This window comes from Capsicum annuum, chromosome 3, assembly GCF_002878395.1.
Source record: "Capsicum annuum cultivar UCD-10X-F1 chromosome 3, UCD10Xv1.1, whole genome shotgun sequence".
Taxonomy (NCBI): Eukaryota; Viridiplantae; Streptophyta; class Magnoliopsida; order Solanales; family Solanaceae; genus Capsicum; species Capsicum annuum.
Window position 1 is genome coordinate 232728772 of NC_061113.1, and position 12949 is coordinate 232741720.

Consider the following 12949-nt stretch of genomic DNA (forward strand, 5'->3'; position numbering starts at 1 on the left):
AAACTATGACTTTAATAGAGAGTATTCTACATAATATTTAATTATATAAAAAAAGTTAAACTTCCTAAATTATGCATCTAACCAAAAGCTTTCACATAAAATGTTATAGTACAAGTTTAGTTAGCTAATGGAATTAGGCAGCTTCCCAGTTAAGCCCGAAGAAAAGATATGCTGTGTTCCTTTACTGACCCGCCAGCCTTCTTAAAAGTCCAAATATTGCGAACTAATTCAACAAATTATATTACTCCTAAACTAAAATTTTAAATTTCAATCGTAAATTTAAATATAATTTTTTAAACAAAATTAATATATATATAAAAAATTAAGTAATAAAAACACGATAAATTACGATGGTAACAATTTTAAAAAGTACAAAAAAAAATTGATAACTTTTTTTTTTTTTGATCCTCGAAATAGAGAAGGGAAATAACGGAAACTTCCTTTCGACTCTTTCCACTTAATTAATTCTAGACGTTGCCCGATATTACTTGGGAAAACGGTTTCGAAATTATAACCTCTTCCCTCCACTATAAATACACTTGCTTCTTTTCTTCCTAGTCAAGTTTGGCTTGAAACTCCTTTACATAAACCAATCAACAAAGCAATACTTTTCTCCTCTTGTTATTTCTTTCCCCAATTAGAAGCAAAAAAGAAAAAAGCAAAAGCAACAAAGAAGATGATGATGTCAATTTTCAGTTCATTTGATGCTCTCTCCGCTGAGATTTTCGGCCAAAAAGTGACCCGCTCTTGGCCACCAGCCACTTCTGACAACAAACAACCTGCTGTGGGCCCTACTGTATCAGATCGCAAGGCCGCCGCCGTTTCTCCACCGTCTACTTCCTCAAACGGTGGACTGAACAAGGCCGGAGAGGCGGCGGCGCCGTCAACTTCAAAATCGGTTTCGAGGCCGCAGCAGCAAAGAAGGCCCAGGTTTGCGCCGGAATTGGATGGTGTTCACTGTTTCGAAACAATTATTCCTTATTGAGCTTATATGAAGTCTAAGAAGAATGATATTCTTTGTTCTGTTTGATTGTGATTAGCAAACGGCCATATAATAGTAAATCACGGAGATTGGTACAATTTACTGATCTTTTAGTATTAAATCCGATAATTCTTTACTTGTTTGAACACCTTTGATTCATAATTTTCTCGTCATTTTTCATATCTGTTTCCTCGTTTGATTGCAGTTAAGAACTGTTTCAGTGTCTCATGAATTCAGAACCAATATAACAAAATAAAACTAAAAAAAAAACGATAGGGAAGTGCAGAAAAATTTAGTACAGACTAAAAAAAAAAATCAGCTAATGCATTATACTTCAACATATCAATAATATCCGTCTTTTCAGGTTTTTGTAAATATTATGGGTCTTAATGAAGTGGAAATATGCATTATTCGAACATATATCATGCATATATATTAATTTGATGCGTATAATGGTGTAAATTATTCATTAGGTATGTTGTTATTTCACGGATGTTACCACTTATCAATTAAGTGAGGAAATTCGTTTTCCCTTTTCTCTGGAAGAATTAAAATTCTCGTGATAATGCCTTCAATCCTAATTAGGCAAGTACTTTTGCGTTAGGATCTCTTTGTATAAATGCTGATAAATTTCTTAGGACCAGAATACAAAATTTTAGTTTCGTGGGGCATTTATAACTAAAAATTCTTTATGAGACAAATAAAAACAAAACAAATTGAACGACTTTGATCTTAACCAAGTAAAACACACATTTCAGACAACTGGTAGGAAATTTATCAGTCACATCAAGTGTAATGGTAAATTATCGATTTTTTCTAATAAAAGAAACAAAGAAAACAATAGATTGAAAAGCCCCCAAATGGAATATGCTGTATATTTCGTTTAGTGCACGTTAATGTAATTCCACTATTCGTTATTTTATACCCTTTCTTGGAGTTAAAATTACGACTCCTCATAATCAATTTTCACTTGGTTAGCTTTCGGCACTTAAGAATTTTCTTTTCTCATCTGTCAAGGCAACTAATATTCCTTGGCTTTGGATTTTTATTCCTTTTGGTTCAATGCTTATGAAATATTAATTGGGAAACTAGCATATCCACAGAACAAAGAGTACGGCCCCTTGCTGATACAAGATCAATGGGCTTCACACTTTTGGGATCGATGCTTCAAGGATCACATCTACGGATTCAAAACTTGGTCGTTTTAGAAGGTCAAATACGTGAATGGAGGTGATATCCTCCGAGAAAGGAATGGGCGACACCGCATTTGGATGATAGCTTGGGCTTCGAGCGAGTATGGGCGTCCGTTCCATTGTTTTGGATTTTGAGTCACTTTTGGGTCCAATAGCTTTTAGGGTCATTTTTTGGGCCCATTGTGTAATAAATAGCTCATGCCTATAAATAACAGTTTTCTTTCATATTTAGGGAGTTGATAAATGATGAATTGAAATACACTTGAGAGTGTTTAATGGTAACTTGTTGGGAGTTACGTCGAATGTGAGAAACGTGGGTTGCTTGGGTTCATTTCCGTGAGATCCTCGTAAGAGGTTGGTGCTTGTGATGTTTCGATAGTAAGGTCTTTGAGTTTGATATACCTTAGGTTGTCCTCTCTTTATTTCATTCTTTCGATCTATCTATCCCTTTATTTTCTATCTTGTTTCTTTGTTTTTCGTGTTTTCCATTATTTGTGTGTCGTTTCCGTTTTCGTATTATTATCTTGCATCACTTGCCCAAAATTTAGCTTACACACAACTCGATTGCCTAAAGCGCACTCTTTTTCTAGAACAACAGTTGCGCCTGTAAAGGGCGGGCCTGTAAGCTCTCTATCAACAATACAGGGGTCTATTCATAGTAAAAATTTCACATGAATGTATCATTCTTAAGGTAAGAATGTAATATCTTCTCGACAGTCTAGCGATAAGAATCAAATGCATAGAATAAAACCGATGATAACATCTGTGCCGCGCTTGTATTGATCAATACTACTCTGCTTGTATTAAATGTAAAAGCCATTGTTTGTCTCGATCACTAACACTACGCTAAAAGGATAAAAAATAGGTTATGTACAACAAAATTATATTGTACAAATGAAATTATCGGTCATGCCCTTGGAGTTGCTCTTTTCCCTATATTTCCTAACTTCCTTGCTACATTAAACAAAAGTGCCTTGGGTATGATTCCTCGGTCAAGGGTACAAGCAACAAGTAAAGCTCCGCCAATGATAAGTAGCTTTGGTATGTTTATATTGCCCTCAGATTTTCCAGGTGCAACCTGTACTTGAGTCCCTGATGATTCTTCATCCCCATCCATTGACTTCAAGCATTCTGGATCAACTTTCGTATTTACTTGGGCCATAAGAGCACAATGTGAGATCTTGGTGTTAGATGCTCTTGATTTCTGGTAGGAACGGAGTCCACGCTCAATCTTCCTTACAGTCCCCCACATACCCTGCCTTACCCCAAATTTTGCAATTTCCCATGGGATACCCATATCTTCGTGATGGAAGAGAAGCACCTCGCATGCTGTCAGCTGGCCATTTCCTTTCCTCGATTCCACTGTTTCATGCAGCACAGATGGATTTCACAGTAAGATGATCATGACATTTTAAAGTCTAAATCTTGCGAAGCGACGCTTGCAGACAAGTCGAAAATGAATTGCAGGTAATATGCCCAGCAATTCACTGTACATTGTTATAAAAACTGAACAAGATGATACCAGCAGAACTAATATACATGTTTGTTCTGATTCATAGATATGCCAACTAGTTTGGAAAGCTAAAGCATGAAAAGTTAATTTCTCAACATGGAAAAGAAAAAGGAATTAGAAGGAAGTAAGGTCATACCTGCTTGAATAAACCAACTTGAATAATACACATCAACACGTCTTGGTTTGTCCTTCCTGGGAATAGTAGAACATGGCACTGCCTGGTTAACAAATCAAAATGAATATCATAATTAGAGGGGACCTCCAAATATAACAAAAATCAGTTGTGTATCAATTGGAAGAGAACTAATAAACAAAGGTAGAAGCAATTCATTGATTTCTCTCCATTGTTCTTGCGGGGTGGGGTTGGGAAGAGGGTAGGACGAAACATAGTTGAGGCCACCACAGTGTGGAAATTCAAAGGTCTTTGGGAAGTTTGATAGCGCTAACATAGAAGGAGAATAAGTATCTTTCATCATTCAGGCCTCTCTAGCTCAGATCATCCTCCATTTCTCAAATCAAAGTCCTTACAAGGATCTTGTGAAAGTTAGAAAATCCCAGCAAGTAAACTGCTGACCAGAAAACTCTTCATAGCACTATTTTTGTTGATAATCAGTTTCTAAGATTATCATGGTTTTGTGACCGACAAATAGGAACGTGGGGACCTTGTAACTGTCTTTCTACACCACCTTAAGAAAGTGACACATTAGGTATTATTCTCATAACTAGAACCTGGCAGTTGCATTGCCTAGAGAAATAGTTAGTTCATCAAGATACGTCACTAGTCACTACTACCACACCTCCCAGGTTTCTGAACCTGGACCTAATGATATCAGGCAACTGTTCAACTAACATATTTATCTATTTCATTACGTTTCATTCACGGAAGAACCACAAGCAAGCAGTGTGTCATCAATCATGGAAAGAGGCGTTGGCACTAAGCATAAAATTACACCAATTAAAACTTAGTAAGTTGCCATTTCTTGTCAGCAGACAACTAAAGAAACAAAGAGTCTAAACACCAGCAATGCCTCAACCCTAGACAAATTGGATCGGCCATGCGGAATCATGTTGCTCCATTTAAACTTAACTAAATACAACATTATATGAAATAAGAACAGGAGGGGGGGACTCGGAAGTCCTGTACCTTTGTAACACAATAATATGACCTTCCTGACTCCCATATTCGACGACCAAATATATATTCTCTGTCGCTGCAGAAAAATGGGAACTGCACAAAAAGTGCCCGAATGAATAAACTACTTGTTAGCTAAAAACAAAATACCGAGTGTGCAAAAGAGTACATCGCATATTCTTACTTTTCGAACCCAATGCACTACCATTGTTCCTGTTGTGGGGCACTCTTCTATTGTTTCAGCATGCACAATCATGTCATCCCACTTCACCCGGAACTCATCATCCCAAAAGAAGTCCCTCAGTAATTCAGGTGATGCGTCCTCATACACGGTTCGGCTGCAATATTGAGGGGGACCATTCTAGATAACAACGAAGAAGAAAATCAATAAACAAGCCAGGCAACGGGGGGGAAATATAGCCATATATTATCCATTACTACCTCTGGATCACGCTGCCACGCTTGATAGCTCATATTAGGTGCAGAACGATCCATCACGTGTTTCCATGGAGGGCCTCCGTCCTTCCTCTCAACAAGATGCCATAAATGATCTAAATCTTCATCTGTTATTGGTAAAGGATACAACTGCGACGGACTAAGACAGATAAAGGGAACACAGAGTGAGTAGTGCCTCATCCAATTAAGCCGAAACCCAAAATATTAAAAAAATTCTTGCACTAGAACAGAGTGAGTATTGTTAGTAAAACTATAATATCTGTTCAGAGTGTTGCTTAAATTTTATTGTATGGTATCATTAAGTAAGACGAAAAGTCCGTAACAACCAATTTTCTGTGATCGTTATCTTAATTCTTTTATTCTCATTTTATCTTTACTTAAGTATCTAATAATCCTATTTTATCCTTTATTCTATGTTTTATAATAGCTCTACCCCTTACTAAAGGTTTGTCCTTCGAATTGCTTATGCGTGATTATATTCATCAAGACAATACAATACATAATGAAACTATACTTAACAAGCATCCAAACAAAGTGTAAGAAAGCATAAACTTTTAAATTTGAAATAACCAATGAAAACTTACCCACTGTCGAATTGTTCAATTTCTGAGCCAGCATCCGCATAAGAACCAAAGCTAGGTGTATGACCCTTAGAGGAATGAAATTTGTGGGATTGATTTAGTTCCAAACCATTAGACGTAGAAGAAGGAACCAAAGCAGCAGTAGGGGAAGAAGGAGCTGAAAAATCGAATTTACAATTCTTCCAGGTAGCCCATTTTGGTTTCCAAATCCATCCAACTATAATACCAAAAAGAAATGCAATCCAAACAGGACCAAGAAACATGATAATCTCAACAAATACTGCACCTATTGTTGGTCTTTCAAGAATCTGCATAAATGCCTCAGCTAACACCATACCAAGAATTGGATTAACCAGAAAGTTCAAGAAGGAAGATATTAAATTAAGGAGGAGAAAATATGAGCGCAAGATATTTTGTTGATAAGATAGAAAAGGACGTGAAAGGCGGAGAATGGTTACTGGGGGAATCTATTATTGTGGTGGGAAGATGCTACAGCGCATCTAAGAGAAGGGAAGAGAAGAGAAATGGAGAAATATAAGGTAGTAATAATGGATAAAATGTGTGAGAGAGAAGGGAGAATATTTGGATAAGAAGAGGATAAATGTGGACTGTTGGGTGGCGGTAAGAGTGGAAATCTCAAAGGGAAGAGGTATGTATATACCGTTCGCTCATTGCTCAGTAACGACACCACAGATGACGGATTATCCTATCTCCGTGTTTCCCTTCCCTTAATTATTTCTTTCCAAAAATGAATGACTACTTTGATTTAATTTGATATAAACTCTAAAAAAAAAAAAAAAAAAACTGAATCTTATGATCTTAAATTAAAATTGTATCAAATGTATCAATATTTTTTTTAATTTTATGATTCTAAACATGTCATGTTAAAAGTTATTGCTAAGAAAAAAAGAAATTTTCTTTTTGAAACAGACTAAAAAAAAAAGTATGTCATGCTTTTTGAAACGGAGCGAGTACTACATCTCCGTCTATATTTATTCATCCAATGTTAACTAGATACACATTTTAAAAATAATAAAAATAATATTTAATACTCCCCCATCCCAAATTATCCATTTTAAATTTCTTAATTTGATTTCTAATTTTACTTGTCTTTTTTCATTAATTAAGAAAGATAAAAATTTATTTTCATGTTTTACCTTTGCATTAATTATTTTTTCTTCAAATTAAAATGTAAATATCATTTAATAGGGATACTATAATAAATTAGGTATATTATTAATTAATATTCTTAATCAATGTATCATCTCAATTTGAGACGGATAATTTGGGACGAAAGGAGTAACAACAATGAAATGAATACAAAAAATTAGTATTAATTGATTTATTAAACTGAATAGTTATTATTGAATATTTCTTTTTTATAATAAATAAATAAAATAAGATGAAAAAAATAATCTCCCCTCTTCAATTTACATCATACTTTTCAAATTTGAAATTTAAGCAAATGTATATCTAATTATAATATTTTAATATTTTAAATTATTAATTATTTTAAAAAAATTCATACTTAAAATCAAGATCAAACTTAAATAATTTAACTCTTCAACCGTAAAAATATCATGTCACTTGGGATGGAGAGCATACAGATTTTGTGGTTTCTTGTTTTCCTTCTTGTTTGATTTTCTTAGTTGAAATGGAACTCTACACCTGTGTGTAATACCGTGTTGATGTGTAATTTTTTATTTTATATTTGATGGTTGATATTGCTTTTAAATTTAGTTAAGCAAGAGTTTAAATATACACATGTAATTATTTTTATTTTGTTATTTTTTCTAACAACCCAACATTTTAATATAGACACGAAATAAATTCATAATTACTGAATATACGTTACAACTTAGAATTCGAATGATAAAATGATAACAACACAAATTAAGGAGAGTATAGCAAAATAGAAAAAAATCAAAAGGAGAGGAGACATTTAAAACTTAAAAGGGAGAATGATAAACAATGTAACAGATAATCAAAATTTGCAACACCCGTTTTATTTCTATTCGACTGGAATTCCAAGCATCTATAGTTGGACTGTCTCATTGGGCCTCTGTATGGTTTAGCCTCAGGCCCAACAACTTGGCGAGTCCAGGAAATTGCATGTCATGCACACAAATAGGAATGACTTTAGATATTTGACCCCAAATAAGAATGTCTTTGAACAAAAATTTTCCTTACTTTTTAATATATTAAAAGTACCATTTTACCCCTCTACACCTTAAATATATTTTAAAACTTTCCATACTCATTTATGTCTCAAATTTTACTTTTTATTATTTTCACTTTTTTATTTTTCCTTTACTTTTATTATTCTACCGTTTTTCAGTTTTTATTTTTTCATTTAAATTTATTATTCTTTTTTTTTTTCACTTTTTATATCTTAGGCTTTGCAATTAACTCTTTCATGATTAATACAATATGTTAGTTGTCAAACTAAAATTAAAAAAATAGGAAGGTAGTAAAAGAAATCATTTTTTTCGTTGAAATTTATATTATATATGTTTTATGTTTTTTTTTCCTTTATAATAATGAAACAAAGATGGAAGACCTAACTACTTGTCAGCCAAATTTCAGGTTGAAAATAATCATTAAAATAATGAAAATAGCAATTAATTTAGTATCATTTTGGACACTCAATCGTGGGTGGCTTTAGATATTTGACCCCAATAAAAAATGTCTTTAAAGTATAATCTTCCCTACTTTTTAAGTATAGTACAGTATTATTTTGTCCATCTACATCTCAAATATATTTTTTTAACTTTTCATACTTATTTTTCTCTCAACTTTTATATTTTATTAGTTTCACCTTTTATTTTTTCCTTTAATTTTATTATTCTATTTTTATTATTTTCACTTTTTATTTTTCCTTTAATTTTATTTTCATGTTTTTATTCATTTGTCTCAACCTTTTTTTTTTCTCAAGCATTACTTTTTTTTTCTTTTTTTTAATTCATTTGTCTTTAGCCTTTATTTATTTTTTATTTTTGGATTTCATCAGTTCTCTTTTTTTTCCCTCATTCTTCTCAAACTTTTTTTTTCCTCTCATTTTTTTATTTTCTCAATTTTTCTAATTCTTCATTTTTTCTTAATCTTTATTTTTTTCTTGCCTTTTTTGTCTCATTCTTTTTTTTTATTTCTCTATTTTGTTTGATCGCTTTTTCTTTTTTCAGTTCTCCTTTTTCTCTCATTTTTCTCAAACTTTATTTTTTCTTTCGTTTTTTTCTCAATTTTTTTAATTCTTCACCTTTTTCTTGATCTTTGTTTTTTTCTTTTCTTTTTTTCTCAATCTTTTTTATTTCTCTATTTTGTTTGATCTTTTTTTTTCTCAACTTTTATTATATTTTTCTAATAAATAAAAAATTAAATAATCCGCAAAGATATCTTCTTTTTTCGCTATCAAAGCAAATTTAAGGGCATGAATTGTTGTTACGAAGTTCTTTGAAAATTCTTGAAATAAGTCATGTTTCTAAGGAGAGAGTTGTAGAATATCTCATAAATAAAGGCATGATGTGGTAGTGTCAACTCTCGCCCGTGGGGCATAATTTATTATTTAAAAATTCTTGAGCTAAGTCTTGTCTCTAAGGCAAGAGTTGTAGAACATTCCATAAATAAAGACATAACGTGGTAGTGTCAACTCTTGCCCATGGGCCATAATTTGTAGTTTGAAAGTCTTTAAGCTAAGTCTTGTCTCTAAGGCAAGAGTTGTAGAACATCTCATAAATGAAAGACATAATGTGGTAGTGTCAACTCTTGCCCGTGGGGCATAATTTGTAGTTTGAAAGTCCTTAAGCTAAGTCTTGCCTCTAAAGCAATAGTTGTAGAATATTTCATAAATGAAAACAAACATGGTAGAGTCAACTTTTGCCCGTGGGGCATAATTTGTTGTATGAAAGTCTCTAAGCTAAGTCTTGCCTCTAAGACAATAGTTGTAGAACATCTCATAAATCAAAATACAATGTGGTAGTGTCGACTCTTGCCCATGAAACATAACTTGTTGTTTGAAAGTCATAAGTCTTGCCTTTACAATGTAGTAGTGTCAACTCTTGCCCATGAAACGTAGCTTATTGTTCGAAAGTCGTAAGTCTTGCCTTTATAATGTGATAGTGTCAACTCTTACTCATAAGATGTAACTTGAATGGAAGAAATCAAAGAAAAGAATAAAAATAATAAAAATTACGGAAAAAGAAGAAACATATTATAAAAATAAAAATCAAAGAGAATGTAGAAGTAGAGAGAGAATAGGAAAAAAATAAAGGTTGATAAAAAAATTAAATAAAAATAAAGGTCTAGAAAAATTAAAAAACAAAGAAAAATAAAAAAAGTTTTTTTTTTATATAAAAGTAGACGTTGAAAGGTGTAAAGAAGAAAAAGTAGGGGTTGAGAAAAAACTAAAAAGAACAAAAAAAAAGAAGAAATAAAAAATTAAAATTAAAAATAATATAAAGGAAAAAGAAAAAGAAAAAAGAAAGAAGTTGAGAGTAAAAAAGGAAAAAAGTAAGGGTTGAGAAAAATAAAAACAAAAACAGAAAAGAAAAAAAAAATCAAAGTTAAATTAAAAAGAGAAAAAATAAATTGAAAGATATAAATATGGAGTTGTTATCCATTATGAGGAATTGAGCATCATTTATGTAATTTACTTCAGGCAATTTATCCAAAAAAATTAGTTAATAGGTAAAGGCTATTTTAAGGAAGCTTTTTTATTTGAGACTAAAATTTGAAAGCCACTCCAATTTGGGTCTATTTTTTAGATTCACCCTGGCGAGCTTCTAAGCTATTCGGGTTCACAATATATTTAAATTTGGCATGTCTATTAAGAATAGAATAATAACATGATTATTTTACTATACTATTCCTAATGTGGATAAAAAATAAATTTCAATCACAAATAAACTATGAACCATAATTTTATTGATAAAGAATATAGGTGTAATTTTTTTTATGTTCCTTGATTCTTCCCTCTGGATTATTTTTTTTAATTTGGGACAGTTAGTAGCGTATTTTCCAAACGTGTGATGATACTTGATCTCTCTGTAAATATTTCATGAGATGAAATTTTTGAGATGACTCTTCAAGGGGACATAATACTCGTTAAATATGCAAAATTTAGGGTTCAAAGTGGAGTAACCTCCAAACTAGGGGTTAGTTCAAAATTATTGGTATCTTGTGTTCAAATAGTAACTCAGAAAATCAAAGTAAACTAAAAAATTAAAAAAGGAAAAGGACACCCACTGACCATTTTTAAAACAATTGGCCAGTGTTTGACATCTTACCAAAAAATAGCCAGTCGGCTATTTAATTTTTGGTTTATAGTCATTTTCTAATTTGGGTCACTTTGGCTCATATAGTTCAGATATAGTTTATATACCATATTGATACAGTCCATATACAATACTGATATAGTTCTTAAAAAAATAGAGCAACCTTTCCCAACTTGGGCCATTCGGCCCTTTTCTAATTTCATTTTTTTTCTAAAAATTTTTTAACTAAAAAATATTTTTTTGTATTGTTTAAAAATAATAATTAAATATAATTGTATAAAAATGATATAATTGTTATATAGAATATATTTTTTTTGTGAAAGGGATGCATAATATTTAATAGTTACATAGAGTTAGTACAAGAGTGAGAAAAAGGTACATGGGTTCCCTCTCGAAAGTTTGAGGAGGGTCATGCAACATAGTTTAGTACATTATCAGATGCAACCTTCCTAGGGAAGGAATTTCCTAGTTTGTCTGCCGCTAAAAGCTCTGCTGCACACAAAGGAGGAAATGGCAAAATTTACAACTGGTCAAAAGAGGCATCTCCGATCACCTCTTTTCTAGCTAGTACATTGGTGACACTATGCTGCTCCCTACATATATACTTCAGGATTGGGGTTTCCAGTCTTTACAATAAGTACCTGCACTCCGAGATAATGTTACAATATTCAAGATGATTTGAAGAGATCATATTAATAGCAGAAGATGAGTCAGAATTTATCTCAAGCTATGTCAGTTGTTTATCAAGGGCTTATCTAACGCCTTTAAAAATGGCTATAAGCTCAGCTTGTTGCGCGTTTACATAGGGAAAATCTTTTGTATAGCCTAGAATCTAGTCGCCAGTATGGTCCCTAAAGACTCCCCCTATCCTTTTAAGTCTTGGATGAGTTTTAATGCTGGCATCCGTGTTAATTTTATAGATACCTTAATTGGGGGATCCCATTTGAGGTAAATTATAGCAGTAGCCTTTGCCGCTTGATTTGAGTTGCCAATAGTCATAGCATATTCAATGGCAAGGGCGATTATTTGCTTAACAGAGATTTGGTTGTCCTTGTGGTTAAACAGGTTGTTATTTCTAGTTAGCCAGATACTCCACATGCAGAAAGGAAGGACAGAATCCCATGTGTACCAGTTATTAAAAGGCTTATATCTGAGATCTTTCTAGGTGCTGGTCCAGTTGGAGACACTCAAAGAAATGAAGTCAAAGCTATCAATTGAGGGGCTTTAGAGGGCAATGTTATTCGACAAGGTTACTACCCTGGGACATTGAAAGAAGGTGTGAGAGATGTCCTCCTCCTCGTTTGGGCATTATTTACAGTTGGGAGAAACATCCATACCTAAATGATTAAGGTAGTTTCTAGTAGGTAGTCTCTGGCTGAGAAGGAGCCACAGGAAAGTTTTTAACTTGTTAGGAGTTTTGAGTCTCTAGATCCAGAGAAAGTATTGGTCGTGGTCAGTCTGGTGGGGGTTGATCCTTTCCACTAGAGACTTCTAGGCGTTGGAAATGGTGAACTTAACATCTGAGAAGTTATCCCAGATGAGTTTATCTTACAGGTTTCTTTGAGGATGAGAGTAGTTGTTGGTAATGATGTTCTGAAGGGGTTGGGGGAGAAAAAAAGAGAAGAGTACAAGGTTCCAAATTCCTCTGTCATGGATCTAACTAACAGTAAGCTTATCCTCACCCTGGTTAAGGGGTCCCTCAATGCTATTTCGAATGGACTTATGTTTGGGGATCCATTTCTCATCAAGAAATCTAACCCTATTCCTTTTATATAGAGTCCATCTCTGGTTTGGGAGGCAAATATTCTAGCCCTCCTTGATA

The 12949-nt window shown here is 32.9% G+C and overlaps 2 protein-coding genes across 2 annotated transcripts; one reads left to right on the top strand and one right to left on the bottom strand.

Annotated features, from left to right (window-relative positions):
- The first annotated feature begins 421 nt into the window (after positions 1 to 421).
- Positions 422 to 1128, top strand: LOC107863008. Its single transcript, XM_016708748.2, has one exon. The coding sequence runs from the start codon at positions 677 to 679 to the stop codon at positions 983 to 985; it is 309 nt and encodes a 102-aa protein (XP_016564234.1). The 5' UTR covers positions 422 to 676; the 3' UTR covers positions 986 to 1128.
- A 1826-nt stretch (positions 1129 to 2954) lies between these two features.
- On the bottom strand, positions 2955 to 6601 carry LOC107863007. Its single transcript, XM_016708747.2, has 6 exons — positions 5861 to 6601; positions 5262 to 5415; positions 5005 to 5181; positions 4833 to 4916; positions 3825 to 3906; positions 2955 to 3537 (listed from the first exon to the last, which is right to left on the bottom strand). Exons 1-6 carry the CDS (start codon positions 6190 to 6192, stop codon positions 3083 to 3085), a joined length of 1284 nt encoding a protein of 427 aa, XP_016564233.2. The 5' UTR covers positions 6193 to 6601; the 3' UTR covers positions 2955 to 3082.
- Positions 6602 to 12949: the final 6348 nt, after the last annotated feature.